The 22,360-nt window shown below is 42.6% G+C and overlaps 1 protein-coding gene across 5 annotated transcripts in view; it reads left to right on the plus strand.

Annotated features, from left to right (window-relative positions):
- The window catches only part of sts (steroid sulfatase (microsomal), isozyme S), a 70,505-nt gene that overhangs the window by 32,380 nt on the left and 15,765 nt on the right, over window positions 1–22,360 (plus strand). For all 5 annotated transcript variants that reach the window (XM_087988400.1, XM_087988401.1, XM_087988402.1 and 2 more), the window contains exons 5-6: window positions 1,983–2,406; window positions 13,394–13,530. In XM_087988400.1, coding sequence (XP_087844526.1) covers window positions 1,983–2,406; window positions 13,394–13,530 — 561 coding nt within the window. The remainder of the gene's footprint in view (window positions 1–1,982; window positions 2,407–13,393; window positions 13,531–22,360) is intronic.

The following is a 22,360-nucleotide window of genomic DNA, read 5'->3' on the forward strand; positions in this document are numbered from 1 at the left end:
CAGAGGAAGTAGGTCCTCAATGAATACTTTGTTTCAGTATTCACTACTGAGACCGACCTTGATGCCCTGGGCCAGACGGGATATACCCAAGGTTACTACAGGAAGTGAGGGAAGAGATTGCTGTGTCTTTGGTGATGATCTTTGTGTCCTCACTGGAGTAGTGCCAGATGATTGGAAGATGGCATCTGATATTCCTTTGTTCAAGAACGGGTGTAGGAATAATCCTGGGAATTACAGACCAGTCAGTCTTATGTCTATGGTGGGCAAATTATTGGAGACAATTCTGAGAGACAGGATTCATGATTACTTGGAAAACCATAGTTTGACTCGAGATAGTCAACATGGCTTTGTGAGAGGCAAGTCATCCCTCACAAGCCATATTGAATCCTTTGAGGATGTGACAAAACACATTAATGAAGGTCGAGCAGTGAATGTGGTGTACGTGAATTTTAGCAAGGCGTTTGATAAGGTTTCCCATGGTAGGCTCATTCAGAAGGTAAGGAGGCATGGGATACAGGGAAATTTGGTTGTCTTGATACAGAATTGGCTGGCCCATAGAAGACAGCAGGGGGTAGTAGATGGAAAGTCTTCAGCCTGGAGCTCGGTGACCAGTGATGTTACATAAGGATCTGTTCTGGACCTCTGCTCTTTGTGATTTTTATAAATGACTTGGATGAGGAAGTGAAAGGGTGGGTTAATAGATTGGGGGATTTGTGGATAGTGTGGAGGGCTGTTGTAGGTCGCAATGGGATATTGACAGGATGCAGAACTGGGCTGCGAAGTGGCAGATGGAGTTCAACCTGGAAAAGTGTGAAGTGATTCATTTTGGAAGGTCGAATTTGAATGCAGGTTATAGGGTTGAAGGCAGGATTCCTGGCAGTGTGGAGAAACAGAGGGATCTTGGGGTCCATGTCCATAGATCCTTCAAAGTTGATAAGGTTGTTAAGAAGGCATTTGATCTGTTGGCTTTCATTAGCAGAGAGATTGAGTTTAAGAGCTGCGAGGTTATGTTGCTGCACTTAAGCCCTGGTTAGACCACACTTGGAATATTGTGTTCAGTTCTAGTTGCCTTATAGGAAGAATATGGAAGCTTTAAGAGGGTGCAGGGGCTATTTACCAAGATGCTGCCTGGATGGGGGGCATTTCTTAACAAGAAAGATTGAGGGAGTTAAAGTTTTTTTCATTGGAGCGAAAAGGGATGAGAGGTGACTTGGTAGAGGTGTACAAGATGATGAGAGGTGTAGATAGAGTGGATAGACAGAGACTTTTTCCCAGAGCAGAAATAGCTATCATGAAGGGGTATAATTTTAAGGTGATTTGAGGAAGATTTAGGGAAGATATCAGAGGTACGTTCTTCATACAGAGAGTAGTGGGTGCATGGAATGCACTGCCAGCGGTGGTAGTAGAGTCAGAGACATTAGGGACATTTAAGTGTTTAGATTAGAGTGGTTCTGGAAAAGCACAGCAGGGCAGGCAGCATCCGAGGAGCAGGAAAATCGACGTTTTGGGCAAAAGGCCTTCATCAGGAATGGAGGCAGGGAGCCTCCAAGGTGGAGAGGTAAATGGGGGGAGGCTCTTTAAGGGACTCTTGGATGATAGTAAAATGAAGGGAATGTAGATTAGTTTGATCTTAGAGTAGGATAAAAGATCGGCGCAACATCAAGGGCTGTACTGTTCTATGTTCTGACACTGCAACAGTGACCCTGGGTGAAATTTGCTCGTTTGGAATTTGAGGACGAAGCTCTGATTTCATCAATTAAGGCTTGTGGATGACTTTCTCAGGAATCTGTTTTTTTTTCCATTCTGTGTTTGTTCAGTCATCTCACTCACGTTCCTCTTGCCTGAACAACACGGGGGAGAATTCTGCCCTCCATTTCAAAAGGAAACCCTTTGTTGTAGTAGATTTTGAGATGTCCTGAGGTTACAAAAGGTGCTACATAAATACGAGTCTGCTCCTTATGTCCTGCTCTCTTGTCTTTCAGGGAAGTGGCACCTTGGTTTAAACTGTGAATCGAGCGAGGATCATTGTCACCACCCACTCCGCCATGGCTTTGACTACTTCTACGGTCTTCCATTGACCAACCTACGTAACTGCAAGCCCGATGGAGGCAGTGTCATCAATGTGGGGGCTCGGAGTACCGTGCGCAGCGTGGTCCAGGTTGCAACTCTATCCCTCTTCACGCTGCTGCTGCTGGATTTCTGTCAGCTCATGAGGGCGCCGTGGAGAGCTCTGGGTTTCATCTTTCTGGCTGTCGCTCTGTTACTTGCTGTGGTTTTGCTTTTCTTCTCCCAATTTCGCAACCTCAACTGCATCCTGATGAGGAACTGGACAGTCATCCAGCAGCCCTTTTCATGTGAGAACCTGACGCAGAGAATGACCAACGAAGCCACAAGTTTCATAGAACGGTAGGAGATGTGTCCCGACCTGTGTCATTATCCTTGATACGTTGTCTAATTTCAGAGTAAGTGTTGCATCAGAATTGATAGGATCCTGAAAGAGTAGATTTTACACGGTGAGATTACACAAATTTGCCTCCTGTTCCCTTTCTTTTTGCAGTTTGAAGGGTGATTAAATTGTGTCAAAAACAGGACTTATTCAATAGTGCAGACACGGTAAAACTGTTTCACAGAATCCCTACATTGTGAAAGCAGGCCATTTAGCCCATTGAATCTGCACCGACCCTCTGAAGAGTATCCCATCTAGACCCCTACTCTATTCCTACATTTCCCATGGCTAATCCACCTAACATGCACATCCTTGGATATGATGGCTCAGTGGTTAATACTGCTGCCTCACAGCTCCAGAGACCAAGGTTCAATTCCAACCTCGGGCGACTGTGTGTGGAGTTTGCACAGTCTCTCAGTGACTGCATGGGTTTCATCCGGGCACTCCAGTTTCCTCCCACGCTCCAAAGATGTGTAGGTTAGGTGAATTTGCCATGGTTAATTGCCCATAGTGTCCAGGGGTGTTTGGGTTAGGTGCATTAGTCAAGGGAAATGGAGAGTAATAGGGTAGGGGAATGGATTTGGATGGGATACTCTTCGGAGGGTCAGTGTGGACTTGTTGGGCCAAATGGCCAGTTTCCACACTGAAGAGATTCTCTGATTCTCTTCTCTGACTCTGGGCAATTTAGCCAGGCCAATCCACCTGACCTGCACATCTTTGGATTGTGGGAGGAAACCAGAGCACCCAGAGGAAACCCACACAGACACGGGGAGAATATGCAAACTCCACACAGACAGTCACCCGAGGCTGGAATTGAACCTGGGTCTAACCACTGAGCCACCGTCCTGCCCATTTCTTCTCTCAGCTCCTCCACCCGGAGAAACGGGTTCTCCACTCACTCAGAAATAGACCCGATTATTTATCCCTTCGATTCTGTTGAGATAAAATCATATAAGGTGTAGGCGGCCAGGTTATTTGTTGGACCAGATGTTTATAGGAACGTCTGAGCCAGAAACAGAGGGAATCAGTAAGCCCTTTGCCCCTGCTCTGCTATTCAGTAAGATCATGAGTGGTCTGATTTTCACCTTAACTCTGCATTTCTCTATATCCTCAATAATCTTTCATCCCTTCGGGAAGAATCTATCTACCTCTGTGTTAAAAATATTTAAAAGACTCTGCATCCACTACCTTTTGAGGAAGGGAATTTCAGCCCTCAGAGAAAAAAAAATATTTCCTCATCTCTGTTCACTCAGATGATGAGGGTGCAAATTGCCTTGTGCAGTTTCCAAGGATAGTTCCTGAATAACCATCAGGAGCTTGTGTTCTGAACTCCAGTCTTGAATACTCCAAAGCCCTCTTGCCTCACTTTCAATCTTGGAATCCATGAACTGGAGTTCACATAATTGGAGACTCTGGCACAGTGACGATGTCGGCAAGCTAATCATCCAGAGTCCAACATGTTCTAAGGACATGGACTCCAATCCAGGCATGGCAGATGGTGAAATTTGAGTTAACCTGGAATATTTTTTTAAAATTGCTTGTCTAATATTGACCGTGTAACTGCTGTCAATTATTGTAAATATCCTTCTGGTTCAGTGTCATTTTGGGAAGGAAATCTGCTGTCCTTCTCTGGTTTTGCCAACATCTGACTCTAGACCCACAGTAATGTGATTAACTCTGAGCTGCTCTCCTAAATGGCCTAGATGGTCACTCATCTCATGATGGGCAATACATTGTGGGCCAATCCATAGTGCCCGCATCCCATGAACGAATTTAAAAATCCCAAGGTATGTCCCACATTCATCATCCCTATGTTCTACATTTGATTTCAGTTCAAAACACTCAGTTTGATATTCAAAATGCATGATGGTCTCAGCTCTCCCTGTCTCTATGACCTCTCCAGTTCCACACCTCAGACCTCTGACCTCTTCCAGTTCTGCTTCTTGCCTGCCTGAGGGTTTTCAGTGGCGCACCATTGCAGCTGTTCCTGCTGTTGTGTGGTCCTGAACTCGGCAATTTATTTCCTAACTCTCTCTGGCTATCCACCTCCCTCCTTTCAGACCTCTCCGATCAAATGTTTAGGCATCTGTCTTCATGTATGACTCGATGACAAATTTTATTTGATTACTTGACATGTTATTAAATTGTAGGGACTATAAATATATAGTTGTGATCTGTGATATGCATTTTTTGCTTATCTGGAATAAGCTGAAGCCCCAGTCATTTTATGAATGACACCTTTCTACATTACATAGGATCAACTGCACAGAAACAGGCCATTTAGTCCAACATAGGCTTATATCTCCTCTCAGAGAGAAAGTGAGGGCTGCAGATGCTGGAGATCAGAGCTGAAAATGTGTTGCTGGAAAAGTGCAGCAGGTCAGGCAGCATCCAAGGAACAGGAGAATCGACATTTCGGGCAGAAGGGCTTATGCCCAAAACGTCGATTCTCCTGTTCCTTGGATGCTGCCTGACCTGCTGCGCTTTTCCAGCAACTCATTTTCAGCTTATATCTCCTCTCAGCTTTCCTCATCAAAATCTCTCATGTGTGACCTATTTCTCCTTCTTGTGCTAGTCTAGCCCTATCCTTAAACATACCTATTCACTTTAACCATTCCCTACACAGGATGTGAATGGTTAACTCCAGCCGGATTTAATGGATTGTTATTGTCAGGCAAAGTCCCTGTTTATCTACTTCAAGGCTAGTCACTTCAGAAATTTCAAAATTAAATGAATCATTTCTGAAATCTGACTCTGAACTGTATTGCACTAAGACCAAGGCTTACAAGGCTACAGTCCAAATGCTAGAAGTGGGATTAGAGTAGGTAGGTGGTTGGTTTTGACTGGTGCAGATTCAATGGTCTGTAGACCTCTATGACTCGATAATGTTCCTTAAACTCCACAGGGCAAATTTGACATGAGGTCCAGCTTAAAGCTAGTTTGTCACATCTGTTACATTTATCTGGCTTTTATCTGAAATTCTATAACCAACAATCAATAAATTGTCAACTCCTGTCTTCAATGCTTCCTCTCTTGCCAAACAATCTCACATTCTCTGGGTTTAAAAGCACCAAATAATAGATGTAACAGGTCTAAAAAGATAGGTTAAATTTTGGAGATCACACAAGAGCATTTTACTCTGAAAATTTGCAACATCCACAGTGAATTAAGGATGTTACTGCAGTGAAAACGCGATCTGTTTGAACTTAACACTAAGTTCTGCTTTCCTTGACGTGACTCAGGCTCACTAGTCCTGGGAAAGAGAGCATTGTGTGCAACTCTCACTGTGCTTGAGTAAAGAATTTTCAAAACTGCATCCATCTTGATTTCAAAAAGTGCATAAAGGGAAATAAAATGATGTGGTCATTACAACAGCAAGATTGCACAAACTTGGCGTTTGTTCTGTTTCAGTTGAGAAGTTTTCAATGGTGATCAGATTGAGTTGAAAGCAAAGTTTCTTCACTCGGGCAGACACAGCAAAACCGTTTTGTCTCCTGGCTCCCCCATTTGGACGAATGGAACACCCACTGATTTGGAAACGTATCCAATTGTTCACCCCCTTTTTTCATACCAGCAAGTCAGAAATTGCCATGAGATGCAAGTCTCACCCAACATTTTGAAAGGTCTATGAAGTCACTGATTCTGCAAAAATCTAGTTCGATATCATCGTAGTTATCCTCTTTATTCTTGCACTCAAATTCTTTTATCTGGCTGTCACTTTATTTTCTTCTTTAGGCTTTTCAGGTTTCATTCTCTGTTTATACTCATTTCCCATTTTTCTGTCTCTGTTGCTATCTTGCATATCTCTCTCTCTCACTGGAATGTCTCTCCCTTGCCCAACACTCTGGCTTCCTTATTTTTATCACACTGGTAAAAGTTACCACTTTCCATTTTCTATTCTCCATAAGTAGTGACCAATGGGGGGGAGCAGACAAATTGTCTGCTTACACATGTTTCCATGACTAGTTTTGTTTTTCCCTGGGGCCTGTCGCTAGAGGTTGTGGTTTGAGGGTTGTCATTCTGCATCCAGTTTGCCTGAGCAGGAGAATCTCTCGCACTTACTGCTTGCCGTTGATGTGGAGTTCACAGCTTGATAATCTACCTGTTTGAGCACACTACAGATAAACCGTGATGTGGAGATGCCGGTATTGGACTGGGATGGGCAAGGTCAGAAGTCACACGACACCGGGCTATAGTCTAACTTCATCTGACTAAAGAGCAGCGCTCCAAAATCTTGTGATTTTAGATAATCCTGTTCTACTATTATCTGGTATCGTGTGACTTCTGACCTTACAAAGCTGAGAGTATAGAAGCAGGATTAAGCTATTCAGATCTAAAGCTTTTCAACTAGACCATGACCGATCATCTATCATGTTTCTCCAGTACCCCACGTGTTTTGATTTTATTAGTAACTAGAACCCATCGATCAGAAATCCTGCAACCTAAAACCAAGTACCAACTCCTGCCTCCAATAATTCCCTTCTTCCCAAACTTCCACATTCTCCAGAAGGTGAATGAACTTGCCTCAGCCATTGAATCATGGAGAGAGACTCTAAACCAAAGCTGAAATCTCTGTGGTAGGGGCTAGACTGTGAGATTTTTCCTCTTCTCTTCCTCATCACCCTCCCACCTCTGTAATCTCTTCCAATGTTTTATTCTAAATAAAAAAATAGCTAAGGTTGTTCTCTCAGAGAGAGGCGACTGGTGGTTTCACCTGAGGGTCACCTCGCCTCAGGGGAGGGGAGAGATTGAGAAGGAGAGTCCTTCATGGTAACCTCCTAAATATAGCACAAGGAAAACCAATTTCAGAGTTAAAAAGAGAAATAGATGTCTTTTACTCGGTCAGTTCAAGAATTTTGCTGCCCCTGATTATACAAGAAATAACTGACCTCATCTTGAAGACTGGAATTCACCTTCTGAGAGGGTGAAGTCTACAGAAAGGGCAAGGTGAACTTTTGAAGCTGTTTCAGTTTTAGTAATATCAATTTAATATTAGTTTATTCAGTATTTTACCATATATACAATTTATTCAGCAATTTATTCAGTATTCCAAGATGGAATCGGACTGTGGCGACAATATGCAATTTTCACTGTACCGAGGTACAAGTGACAATATTAAATAAACCTAAAACTAAATCATATCTGTAGCATGTTCAGCTCCTCGATTTTTAAAGCTGGTCTGACCCACCGACTCTCCTTTTTGCTGATACTGCTTGATGTTCCCTTCGATCTCTCCTTCAGAATATCTTGATTCTGGGCACAGACCTCGGCTGAGGTGTCGCATGTTTTTTCTTACTCCTCATCACTGCTGTTTCTGTTTCAGAAAACATTTCAGAGAGAAAGCAATGAGTTAGAGTCTTCTGTGGTTAATGGTTTGGCCAATCTACCCTTGTGATGTCACATTCATGTCAGAGTCAATACCACAGCTATGCCATTGACAATATATTTCTGTTGATAATCAGTGAGGTCAGTGTTTACCGGCACATGGTTTCTAATACCTATTTCCTTTGAAATTGCAATTCCCTGATATTTTGCTTTGAAGTCCTTTGTGTTTTCTCACAAAATTACAATAAGCAACTTCTCCAAATATCAGACGAGCAATGCATCTCAAAGTCTGATGTTACTGGTATTGCCAGTATCTCTATATTTCTCTATAAGTTTCTTGTCTTTCCTCTGGCTTGCTGTATTCCCCCACCCCACTTCTATGTTAAAGTCAATCACCACCTACATCTTCCACTTTCTCTTTCTTATATCAAGAGCCTTGTGAAATATCTCCAGCATCTTCTGTTTTTGTTTCTTTCAGATTGACATTTTTCTTCCATGCAATGGTTGGTGAAGGAGGACTACTTGTGCTCTGAGCAGGCTCTGAACCAACTGTTGCCCATCTGAAGGATAATCCTCTTCAAACTATAGAGGTATCATTCCTTCCTGTTCTCTCTCGCTAACATTAGTGACTGCTACCCAAAGCAAAGCATGCTGGACTTGTAAGAGTCAGTTGGCTCATTGGATTGCATGGCTGGTTTGTGGTGCAGAGTGATGCCGACAGTCTGGGTTCAATGCCCACATTGGCTGAGGTCACCACAAAGGTCCCACATTCTCTTGCCCCTTGCCTGAGGTGAGGTGACCCGAGGGTTAAACCCACCACCAGTCATCTCTCTGTCTTTTGTTTTTTTTTGGGACAATGGAAACCACTACCACAACCGTATCTCTGACTACAGTTAAAGTCCAGGCCAATTACATTGGCGATAATAGCAAGTCTTTGTGAGTAACCCTGGACCATGGCAGTAGTAGCTCATGTCCTTGACTATGAAAGGCACATGTGCTTTATCCTTTCTTCCCTGAACATCAACCAATGCACACTTTTGCAACAGTCAGTCTGGAAACTAGGATCCTGCTATTTTCTCTTCTCTGTCCTCTGTTTCTCTTTACTCCCTAGACGCACACACACTCTAAGGCAGAAAGATTCCAGTGCCTCTCAGGAGACTTGAGCACAAACTCCAGGCAGATATTCCAGTGTGTGTTATTCAAGAAGTGTCAAAAGTGCGGACTTTTAGGCAAAATGTTTCTTTAGCTAGTTATATAGGATCCTACAGTACTCTTTTGAAGAATATTAGAGGAGGTCTGCCTGGTGTCCTGACCAATATTTAATATTCAACCAACATCATCGAAAATAAATCAGATCCACAGGTCATTATCACATTTGTTATTGAGAGATTGCGATGGGCAAATAGGTTGCCACTTTTCTAACATTGCCATAGAGAATACTTTTGAAAGTATGCGCAGTACTCTGCACTTACAGTGCACACAGAGTACACTTTGATCACAAAGTGTTCTGCCACAACCTGAGGTTGTGAAAGGTGCAGTTAAATTTTAAGTCTTTCTTCTCACTCCAATACTTGCCAATTGTAGCAACTTCATTGAAATTAGTTCATGCAGGAAAGTTGATGGATTGCAACTGAGTCTAGTTCTTTATCTCAGTTCTTTAAGTGGATAGATTGCTTCCAGTGTCACATTAGGGAGAAAGAAATATAATTTAGCTTCTATTGTACAGAGAACAGCCCTTTAGTATGCTAAGACTGTGGTGACTGTATCTTACCTTTAATCGTTTTGTTTGATTGCTAATGATGAGAAGGAGAATGGTTAAGTGAGAGGAAATTGCCTTGGAGGAGATGAATTGGCTCTGTAGCTTGAAGAAATTGCTTCAATGTCAATAGTTTGGGTCATTCCCTTTCCGAGGCTTATCCAGAATGCCATTGGTCTGTCACTGTCAGTATATTTTGCTAATGCCGATTGACCGCCTTCTCTTAACCCATTTTTGGATATTGACATTTTCCCTTGAGAAATCCCAAATGTCCATCATAATGGTTTGATTTACATTCCTCTAGTTTAATGTTTATATTTCACGTAGAATGTGAGAGTAGAAGGAACAGAAAGAGGGTATTCAAGCAACTGGTCCATGAGAGCCAGCTCCCACTAGTTCTTTATAACCCGATTAGCATATCTTCCCGTCCTTTCCACTTATCTACCATCGTCTGAATAGCCCTCAGAAGTCTGAAAACAAATTCTTACCGCAGAATTCCCAGCCCAGGGCCACTCCAGTAACCACAGTATTTTTATGGCTGACTCACTTCCCTTTCCCAAGGGTGTTGATAATGGGCCGCTCAGCGATGAGAATGTCAGTGAATATCAAGTGGAGATATTTGGATTAATTCTTGTTGGAAGTGGTCATTCCCAGGCCCTTGTGTGCCCAAGCATTACTGGATCTCAAATTGCACTTGTTAGCAAAAGTGTTACTAACGCTAGATTTCAAATTAACAGTTTGCCAATCATCACTTTCCATTTGCGTCAGGTTTGCAAACTTCTATGATAATTTCTGTGTAGAAGTAGTGCCTAACTTCACTCCTTAATTCCTGGCTTGATACATTAATCTACGCAACCGGTACCTTGATTCTGTAAACAGTGGAAATAGATGGAGAGAAACTAACAGTTTTCTTTGCAATGTTGAAAATTTCAAACAAATGACCCCTTTACATTCTAAATTGGGGACAATGAAATCTTAGTGTGTGATCTCCTCTTGTAATTTAACCCTCGAAGTCCAGGTATCACTCGAGTGAATTAACATTGCACTCTCTCCTTCCTGAGGTGTCGACAACTGCTCACAGTATACCAGATGTGTTGTGTGATCTAACTAGGGAATTATATACCTGAATCGTAGCTTCATAATTTTCAAGCCAGCTGTAGCAATGTACTGGGATACGTTCTCGAGTCATAGAGTTATAGAGATGTACATCACAGAAACAGACCCTTCAATTTAACTCATCCATGCCAACCAAATATCCTAAATTAAGCTAGTCCCATTTGCCAGTATTCCTACTCATGTACCCATCCGGATGCTACTTAAATGTTGCAATTGTACCTGCCTCCACCATTTCCTCTGATAGCTCGTTCCATGCATGTACCACCTTCTGGGTGAAAACGTTGCCCTTTAGGTTCCTCTTAAATCTTTCTCCTGTCACTTTATGCCTATGCCGTCTAGCTTTGGATCCCCGTACCCTGGGCAAAAGACTTTAGCTATTCATCCTATCCTTTCCCCTCATGGTTTTACACACCTCTATAAGATCCCCCCTCTGCTAAAGGCGAGTGTACCAAATGCCTTCTTCACCACCCTGCCTATCGCGCTCACTTCAGTTTCTTCAAAGAAAGCAAATGAAAATGAAAAGCAAATGAAAATGCTTCAAAAGCTTGCCACAGCTTTCTTCCTGCCAGCTCTTTGTATATCCCGAGGCTAATAAAAACTGTTTATTAGTGAAAGGTCGATATTCACTAGTCTCCTAGTCTTCTGCACATACAAAAAGCACAAGAGGATTTTAGATTGGCTCATTAGTGCAATTGGTTCATCTCATATGTCCTGCCAAAAAGAAAATCATTTGAAAGAGAGATGGTAAAATTAAACTTCAGGATGCAAAGTAGGAGCTGGTGGACTGATTGGAGCAGCATGTTTTGGAATCAACAAAAGAGCACATTGTTTTACACTTGGTATAGTGTAATGTGACAGGATTAACTAATGACCTCAGAGTTAAGGGACCTGTAGCAACCACAACATGATTAAATTCTAATTTGAAAGGACGGAGATTTGGAGAAGACTAAATCTAATATTTTGAACCTAACTAATGCCAACTTTGTGAGTATGAAAGCTGAAGTGAACTGCCAAATTAGACTAGAGGATACATCTGTACAGGCACAGTGACAAAGACTTAAGAGGAAATGTCAGAATATTCAAAATAAGCATATTCCTACTTCAAGAAAAATAATATAAGGAGGACATACCAACCATGGTTAACTATCAAAGCTAAGGAAAGTATCCAACTTAAGGAAGAAGCATAACTGCACATAGATAAATGACATTTGAGCTTATTTGTCAGAGTATCTAAAGAATGACTGAAAGACTAATCAGGTCAAAGAGAGGAAGCTTGCTAGAAATGTAAGAGTTGAAAAATGTGATGCTGGAAAAACACAGCAGGCCAGGCAGCATCCGAGGAGCAGGAGAATCGATGTTTCGGCCATAAGCCCTTCTTCAGGAATGAGGCTGGTGTGCCCGCCTGGCACACCAGCCTCATTCCTGAAGAAGGGCTTATGCCCGAAACGTTGATTCTCCTGCTCCTCAGATGCTGCCTGGCCTGCTGTGTTTTTCCAGCATCACATTTTTCAACTCTGGTCTCCAGCATCTGCAGTCCTCACTTTCTCCTAGAAATGTAAGAGCAAGAGTTTCTACAGGAATTTAAAAAGGGAGCAAGTGAATGTAAGATCTGAGGAAAACCCTTTTCGCTCAGAGGCTGGGGACATCTGGAACTCACTGCCTGTAAGGCTGTAAGAGGCAGAAACCTTCATAACATTGTCTTGTTTAGATTTGCACTTGCAATGCCAAGGCATAGAAAAGTATGGGGTAAGTGCTAGAAAATAGATAGGTGGTGGTTTTTGACTGACAGGGATGCGATGGACCAAAGGACCTGTTTCTGTGCTGTAGATCGATGATTCTGTAATGACTGCAGAACTGTAATGTGCAGGGATTTAAGTGTTTTGGTGCATGAGTTGCAAAACGTTAGTATGCAGGTACAGCATGTAATCGAGAAGGCCAATGGGATGCTGTGCGTTATCATGACAGGAACTGAACGTAAACGTAGGAAGTTATACTTCAGTTCTATACAGCATTGGTGAGACCACATCTCCAATATAGTGTGTAGCGTTGGTCTCCTTATTTAAAAAAGGATGTAAATCATTGTAGATGGGTCAGATGTGGTTTACTAGGTTGATACCTAAAATAAGTAGGTTGGCTTTTAATGATAAATTAAACAGTCTGTACTTGCTCTTCTGAACTCAAGTGGAAACTAGGTGGTTTGATTGAAGTGGACAAGAGCCTGACTGGATTGACAATGTGACAGGGAAAGGATGTTTCTTCTGGTGGGTCAGTCTAGAACTATAGGGCACTATTTTAAGATTAAGTGTCACCCTTTCTGGACAAAAATGAGAATTTGTTTCCAAGGACTAAAGGACTTTGGATCTGCAACAGAGGCACAGTAATTGAATTATAACTGCTTTTAAAGCAATGATACTTAGATCCTTGTTTGGCAAAGGAATCAGTTGTTTTCAGGGGTAAATGGGAATGTGGGATTTGATGTACAGATAGATCAACATTGATGGCCAAGTAGGCTCAAGGAGCTGAATGGTCTACTTCTACCCTGTTTCATCTATCTGTTTTTATAATAGGACAGTTAAAGGGAAACCTGCCTGAAAACCAGATTGGCCATCACCTCACTTGTGACCAGTGTGCCACCTCTTGCCATTGCTTCCTATATTGTTGGGCTTGCCAGGCATGCATTGTACACCATTATACACACTTCATTTAACTTCTCTAATCAGAATTTTCTTTTGTGTCTTCTTGCTTTGCAGGAACTCAGACCGTCCATTCCTGCTCTTTATGTCCTTCATACCTGTCCACACGGCACTATATGCATCTCCAGAATTTTTAGGAAAGAGTAAGCATGGTTTGTATGGTGACAGTGTGGAGGAGATGGACTGGAGCGTAGGTAGGTGTTGCATTGTCGCTACACTTCCCAGCTTTCTTGCTCAAATCATTTGGCTTCTGTTTGCTTATCCAAAGTTTGTGGTGAACCTCAGACTTGCTCGGTGACTTTAACTGACCTTAAAATATGGAAAAGATTAAAGAGTAAATCTGAAGTATCAATTCCTTCCTTTCTCAAAATACAAGAGAAGGAGACCATTCAAATCAAAGAACCTAAGGTTGTTACCTCCATTCAGTGAGATTATGCTTGAAACAAGGCCCTGGTGACATCTGTCCCACACCAATGTTGAAATTTGACCCCATATCCCTCTTGTACAACTCTCGTTACCTCATTTACCTGGAACACACACCATTCCTTTTGTAACTGGATGCCAGCCTCAGAAAAACACCCTCCAAACTCTCCACATGTTCCTTTAAGGTCGCTCTTGAGATTAAAAACATCATCCAGAGAGTTTGCCACTTTGGGCGCTTCTTGGAGGATGCTCTCTATCACTCTTTGAAAGATGGTGCAAGCTGAAGATACTCTAAAGGGCAAGCAAGTGTTCTCATATGGTCCTTTGTGAGTATTTATAGTAGCATACTTCCTGGATGCTCAAGCTCCAGCTGGAGGAAGGCATGACTCATTCAATTTAGAAAATGTGAGACCCAGCCAGCTTTTCATCTGCCTTCTATGCTTTGGCATAAGGTATCTGTTGAAGTGGGAAGCACTTTTGACTATCAACTCATAATCCCCACAGAGAGTTGTCAGGTTTTACAGCTGGAACTACTGGCCACAGCCCATTCAGCAAATTGTAATGGGCGTGTGATGTCCAGTTCCTCGAGACATTCCAATTCAGCCTTTATTCTGGCGTATAGGGTAGAAGGGACCAGTCATGCCTTGAAGTATTTAGATTGGGCATCTGGATCTACATAAACTTTGGCCTTGGTACCTTTTATCGCCCCAACACCCTCTCGGAACACTTCTGGATGCTTCCCAAGGACTTCATATTGATTACCGGTACCCATTTTAAAAATGTGTTACCAATCCTAGCAGATTTTCTGTAGCAAATCCTTTTCCAAATGTTTGGAGCCTGGCCCTTGCGCCACCATTAAGGGGTGTTGAATTGTGTACTACCCTTGCATCACCCCTGGGGGGTTACAGTGGTTGAAATGATATGTAATGGCTCCTCAGAGCATGTGACCAATTCAGGCTTGGTGTCTCACATGCTTAAGTTCAAGATGCCCCTTCAGAGCTGCCTAAAGGTTTGCTCCCCAGCAATAGATACATCTGTACCTGTGTCTAACTCTGTTTAGGGGGTGGCCATTTACCTTAACTGGGATTACTTTGGGGATATTGATACAATTTAGTTGTATCAATTCCTCAACCTCAGGCTGATTTATTTGCAAAACCCTGTCTTGGCATGGCTTTGCTCTTGGCCTTGACAGTACTTGTTTCACCTGTTTCAATAGTCTTGTCTAGGTAGACCCTATGACTACAAGTGCAGCATGGAAATTGTTGTTCCTCACAGTATTGTGGAGAACCATCCCATCCAGTTGTGGTACCTTGCGGCCTCTGATTCTAATCGCCCTTCCTTGGTAGCCAGCAGGGGTATTGTCTGCTGAGGACTTAGCTCTGTGGTATGGGCTAGTCCAAGGTTGAGGAATGAACTCCTAAAGCTGATGAGTCCCTTGTTCCACATTTTTGTGGCCAGTTCTGTGGCTTTCTTGAGGTCCGGATGAGGTTTAGTCAGTAGCTTCCTTCGGATCGCAATGTCATTAATTGTCATTAATTTCACAAACTAATGATCCTTTACCATTCCCCGAAGTGCTGGCCTATGCTTGCAGTGTTCTGCCAATTTCCACAGTATCATCAAAAACTCAGTAACTGGCTCTCCAGGAAGTCTGTTATTAAACGTCTAACGCTGGTATATAGCAAATGGTATATAACACTACCATATCTATCAATTATGGAGTCATTGAATCATACAACATGGAAACAGACCCTTTGGTCCATGCCAACCATAATCCCAAACTAAACTCGGCTCACCTGCCTACACCTGGCCCATATCCCTCCAAACCCTTTCAGGATTGCTGGGTAGGTTGAACTCTTCCTGATGCTGAAATTCGGGGCCCCATAACTGACTTTCTGTCAATGACCTTCTATTCTGTTTGTCATTTTATCAGCATACTGGGCTAATCCTCTTCACCCTCATTTTAAGGCTCTAGTTCCCAAAGAGCAACATTTCCTATATCTCCCTGTCATGATCTTACCAGGCAAAGGCTGACCGAACGTTTTCTTGACTCTCATCACCAGCATAATAACTCAGGAAGTCTGACTGAAAAAGGACTTTGTTTATTGTTGAACACCAAAGTAGAGGCACTATCCATGGTGTACATAGGCTTGTCCCAGTCCAGGACAGGCAGTTCTCCAGTTCCAACCCTGGGTCTGTTTTAAGATATTTTCTAATCAGCCTGTTCAGAGATGTTATTACACACCCCTAGAGCAGTTGGGAGTTGAACCTGGACCTCCTGGCTCAGACATTGGGTCACCATGTATTGTACATGTTAGAGTATTGGGAGCAATTTTGGGCCCCATACCTCAGGAAAGATGTATTGGCCCTGGAACAGGCCCAGAGGAGGTTCACGAAAATAGTTCCAGGAATTAAAGGCTTAACAAACGAACAACATTTGAGGACTCTGGCACTATACTCAACAGAGTGTAGAAAGATGATTGAAACTTTCAGAATACTGAACAGCCTGGACAAAGTGAACATTGGGAAGATGTTTCCATCAGCAGGGAAGGCAAGGACCTAAGGGCACAGCCTGGGAGTAAAGGGAAGATCTTTTAGAACGGAGATAAGGAGGAACTTCTTCAGCCAGAGAGTGATGAATCTGTGAAATTCATTGCCAAAGAAGACAGTGGAAGCCAGGTCATTGAGCATATTTAAAACAGATAGATAAGTTCCTGATTGTCAAGGGGATCAAAGGTTACAGGGAGAAAGCAGGAAAATGGGGTTAAAAAACCTATCAGCCATGATTGAATGGCAGAGCAGACTCGATGGACTGAATGGCCTAATTTCTGCTCCTTTGCCTTATGGTCTTAGTGATGCTGTGAGACAAGAATCCTTGGATCTGCTTTAAGATATTCCTAATTAACCAGTTCAGAGATGTTATTACATACCCATTGGTGCAGGGTTAATTTGAACTGGGCCTCTTGGCCCAGAGGTAGGGGCAGTACCAACTGTGCCAAACAAGCCCTTAGGTCTGTTTTAGGATATTTTCTAGTCAGAGATGTTTTTTACACAGCTCTGCAGCAGATGGGACTTGAACCAGGCCTCCTGGCTCAGAGGTAGGAACACTGCCACTGTACCACTAGAACCCTCTAGGTCCTTTAAATATTATATAAAATCCTAATAGCTAACTTACAACTTGCAGGAATACAACTCCACAAGTTATGTATTTTACAATCAACCTTCTTAGAAATGCCTCATTCCTGATGAAGGGCTTATGCCCGAAACATCGAACCTCCTGCTCCTCGGATGCTGCCTGACGTGCTGTGCTTTTCCAGCACCACACTCTCTTCTTAGAGATGCTATTACACACTTCTTGAGTAGGTGGGACATCAACCCAGGCCTCCAGGCCCAGAAATAGGGACACTACTACTGCACCGCAAGGGTCCTTCTGGATCTGCTTGAAGATATTTTTGTCATCAACCTGTTCAGACACATTATGATGCACCTCTGGAGCAGGTGGGACTTGAACTCAGGCCTCCTGGCTCAGAAGTGAGGACTCTACCACTGTACCTCCGTTCTTCAAGGTATGATTTACATATGCCTCTTTCAATATACCAAACTGATTATGCTGGACACGACGTGGTCTTCTGTAGACTGGGGACACCAAAGACAGACGATGTGGTTTGTGGAACACCTCATTCAATTTGCAAGCATGACCCCGAGCTTCATGTTGCTTTTCATCTTAATTCTCCATTTTGCTCCCACGTTGACTTCCTGTCCAAAAGGACTTCTTTTATATGAACTGTTCATCCTTTCTCATAGAGTCATATAGATATACAGCATGGAACCAGAACCTTTGGTCCAATTTGTGCATGCCAACCAGATATCCGAAATTAGTCTAGTCACATTTGCCAGCATTTGGCCCAGATTCCTCTAACCCTTCCTATTCATATCCCCATCTAGATACCTTTTAAATGTTGTTATTGTACCAGCCTTCACTACTTCCTTTGGCAGCTCATGCTATACATACAGCACCCTTTGCATGAAAACGTTGCCCCTGAGGTCCATTTTAAATCTTTCCCCTCTCACCTTAAACCTATGCCCTCTAGGTTTGGCCTCATGCCCTACCTTTGTCATTCTTATTCTTCTTTTTAAGATTTCCTTTATCCATTCTGTGTTTGGTTTGATTCTCTACTGTGTTACAAGTCTCACATTTGACAGAAATCTGTTTCTTGTCTTTTGTCATTCACAGTGCTCTAATGTTCGATTCCTCTTTCCCTCCTGTGACTGTGCAGTTCCCAAATGCTCACATAATGTCTGCTATGTCTAATTGTGTTATGAAGAGAAAGGAAATACAATTCTGTGATAGACGTGTTTCCAAGACTGTTGCTTTTAATCAAAGCAATTTACAAACCCCTTAGGCTGCAAGGAAATATGTTAAGTGGTGTTTACTGAACAGTTGACACAGAGCATCCACTTTGCACAACAGAGATTTTAAAATCAGGTATTCTAAGAATCATAGACAGCAGCAAAGTTGTGGAAAGTTCTTACCTCTACTCAAAACAGCTTGTGTGTCAGCTATTCATTTCCGTATAAATCAAATTAAAAGATTAGAACAAAACTAAATGTTCTTTATCAAGGAAAAAAAATAAATTACTTTTGTGAGATGTTCACTTTTCAACTCGCTTTAATATGAAAGGCTGAAAACACTGGAAGCAATTATAAGTATGGTAATAAGCTGAAGATATTGCCAGCTCCAGTAAATAATTGTTATTCTATCAGCATGACGTGAATGCACACAGACTATTAGGCTTCAATTATATCCAGTCTATACTTCACAGTGATGTACTTTTGTTTGGAATCAAAGAATTATTCATTAGTTAAGACTGGTAGGCTGTGGTTTTGAAATTTAAGTTCTTATGAATATGTATGATGGTCTTTTTTTTTGCACTTTATCATTGGTAGAGGTGGGCAGGTGTAGTGGGCTCATATAGAAGTTGTCCCTTTCACCATGATTGAAAATAAGTTATCAATCCCTTGGAATCTGCTCTCTCACCAATAATGCTGAAACGTCTGAAGGATTGAGAAGGGAAATGAAGATAAAGAACATTTGATCTCTGGTGTCTCCAAGCCGGTTCTCAGAAAGCACTCATCACTGTTCATCAAGAGCAGTGACTCAGCTTTACACCCCCACCATCGACCTCCTGTGGTGTTTCAGGTCAAAATTAGTCCTTCTGGGAGTAATAGCGCAACATTGGCACGGTGGCACAGTGGTTAGCACTGCTGCCTCACAGCACCAGAGACCCGGGTTCAGTTCCCGCCTCAGGCGACTGATTGTGTGGAGTTTGCACATTCTCCCCGTGTCTGCGTGGGTTTCCTCCGGGTGCTCCGGTTTCCTCCCACAGTCCAAAGATGTGCAGGTCAGGTGAATTGGCCATTCTAAATTGCCCGTAGTGTTAGGTAAATATAGGGGTGTGGTTGGGTTACGCTTCGGTGGGTCGGTGTGGACTTGTTGGGCCGAAGGGCCTGTTTCCACACTGTAAGTAATGTAATGTAATGTAATTGGCACTGCTGTCCTTGACCTGAAGTGGATATTTTCAACATTGTTTGCATCCTGCTTTGTGAGGTGGGAAGAGATGAAGAAACCTCTGATCCCAATGGTGCGATACAGTGACCACAATTGGCTCTTAAATCACATTGAAAGACTTTCTGAACTGTAATGTACTACCTGAAATATTAGGTTATAATTCTCAAATGGAAGTTGGATACGTACCTGATGGAACTATGGAAGTGTAGGGATGGAGGGAAGAGTAAGGGTTTGTGACTGATTGGTTAGTTCTTGGACCAATGGCTCCACTGAGCGGTTTCCTGTGCTTTAGGATTCCAGCTGCCTGCAGATTGGTCCTTCTGGAATGGAGTGGAGTGTGCCTCAGTGGATGAAAAGCTGTCAGAGAGCTAAATATGATGTTAGTATCTGTGTGTATGTGGAAATGATCTAAAAACTATTCAGTCAGGTTAAGTTTTGTGCTTGGCCAGATTTTTGATGAGTTACTTGGCTGAAAGTCAACTCTTGGCGTCATCAGTCAAATGATCCATTTGAGAAGTGAATAAGTTTGACAACACTGCACACAGTACATTTTTGCACATGTAATTTTTTTTATGTTCAGCATTCCGTCAGGTTGCCAGGGCTTCAGCTGGTTGATATAAATAATTTAAATGTAGATTTACTTCAACAATGCTGAGTAAGTTCTGAAGGGAAATAAAGGCTAAAATATTCATGCAATCAGATAAAGACTGTTGCCTCTGTCATGCAACAGTTTTGATCACACCTTGCATTGTTGATGTTCTTTTGTTACTGAGCCTCTTACGAGAGATTTTGTCACCAGATTTTTGAATGTGCACATTAAATCTTGTTGCAGGAATATTTAAATTAAGGACGTCTGATTACGTTATTAACTTTGAATGTTACAGTTCCACTTATGAACATAAGATCATTATTCCGCTGCTAGGCATATTGTGTTTGTAAGTTGACTGCATTTATATTTAAGCAGTCCTAGCTGTAATGGTGTAATTCCCAGTATTTTGTTTTTTGTACGGAGACAATTAATCTGATCATAGGTGTCCTCCCTATGGCCTGGGTCAAGGCATACCCCGGATGTCTACTTGATGGAGAGGTGTACATTTGGTGGAAATAAATGCAAAATGCTGGAAATGTTCAGCAGGTCTGTGGGGAAGGGAAAGCAAAGATGTCTGCTGATGAGATGTCACAGGCTTGTAATATTAACCCTCTTTTTCTCTCTCTGCCCAGTCGGCCAGATCAATTGAGTATTTCAGTGTTTTTTGTTTCAGATATTAGCATTCTGTGCATAGCACCACTTTTGTCTTGGTAAATCTGGTGGCCTAGAAATTCAAATTGGACAAATAACTTATACTTATTTCACAAGTTCAACAGTGGAAAATGTTCCAAGGCACTTCCAAGAAGCATTATTATCAAAATTTGATACTGGATATTGGTTGCCAGCATTTGTGAGTTGCATTTAATCAAGAGGCTGTACTTTTAGGACTCACGATTACTGGGCAAAGACATGTATCAGTGTGCACTGGTTACAGGGAACGTCGGATTGTTAGGCAAAATGAGTGTGGTAGAATGGCTGCCTTGCAGAAAACCCACTGTGCAAACTGTGCACAGCAAGCTGTGACAAACAGCAATGTGATAATGACCGGATAATCCCTTTTTCTGTGTGGCTGATTAAAGGATGAATGTTAGCCAAGGAAGAGCTTCCCTGCTCTTCATCAAAATTGTGACTTTTACATCCACGCTGGAGTACATAATATGCCTTGGTTACTATTTCATCTGAAGCAAAAGGCATCTTCCACAGAGTAGACTCCCTCCTCATTCCAATAAATTATGAGGCTAGAGTTCTGGCCCAACAGTCTTATGTGTGGTTAAAACCTACAGCCTTCTCATTGAAAGATGGGAGTGTTACCAGTTAATGTGGTTGATCATGTCAGCAGTCCAAAATCCAACTGGGTCTAGTTTCCAGTGAAAATAACTAAAGATCCGAGAGAGAAAGCATATGGTATTGCTTTATTTTCAGGTATACTTGATCAATAGGGGGAAATCAAGGGTTGTGAGGTGAGAAATATCAGATTAGCGATGATCCTATTGAATGGTGGAGCAAGCTCAAAGGGCCAGAGGCTGACTCCTGTTCCTGTTTCCAATGGTCTTATGAGTGGATAGATGGGGCGGGGGAAGTGGGTCAGTGGATAGATGGGGCGGGGTGGGGGGCGGAGGGGGGGGGTGGTGGTGCAGTATTGGTTCCAATCCTGTACATCCCCTAGGTTTTGGAAAGGGAAAGGCCAGTTTGCAACTTGAAAGCTGACACCTCTCCACAAAGATGCCCAATAAATGCTGGCCTAGCCAGCGACCCCCTCATCCTGTGAATGAATTTAAAAAAAGAGATGCTTGTCTGAAGTTGGAGGCTAAAATGATAAGCTTTCCTTGGGGTTTTTCTATTTAGCACCACAAAGCAGCAACACCAAAGTAAAAGCAGAGTAGGCCTTTCAGTCCCTTGAATTTACTCCAGCATTCAGTTAATGTTGATTAATGTTCTTGAACTGAATTTCATGTTCCTTGACTCTCCAACCTAACAAATAGCTTATGGTGGCTTAGTGGTTAACATTGCTACCTCACTGCACCAGGGACCCAGGTTCAATTCCAAACTTGGGTGACTGTCTGTGTGGAGTTTGTGCATTCACCTGGTGTCTGTATGGATTCCCTCTGAGTACTCTGTTTCCTTTCACAATCCAAACATTTGCAGGCTAAGTGAATTAGCCATGAGAAAATACAGGGCTATGTGATGGGATACTCTAGAGAACTTGAATGGCCTGTTTCCATGCTGTAGGGATTCCATGACATATTAAGTTTAGGGTGTAGTGCACTGTTGGAATTAACATTTGCAGATGAGATATTGAACTGACACCTCATCTACCTTTGGGTGGCATGGTGGCTCAGTGGTTAGCTCTGCTGCCTCACAGCGCCAGGCCCCGGGTTCAATTCCTGCCTCTGGCAACTGACTGTGTGGAGTTTGCACATTCTCCCTGTGTCTGCGTGGGTTTCCT

This window comes from Chiloscyllium plagiosum, unplaced genomic scaffold (assembly GCF_037043375.1).
Source record: "Chiloscyllium plagiosum isolate Xiang-an unplaced genomic scaffold, Cpla_swu_hap1 HiC_scaffold_6, whole genome shotgun sequence".
In the NCBI taxonomy this organism is placed as follows: domain Eukaryota; kingdom Metazoa; phylum Chordata; class Chondrichthyes; order Orectolobiformes; family Hemiscylliidae; genus Chiloscyllium; species Chiloscyllium plagiosum.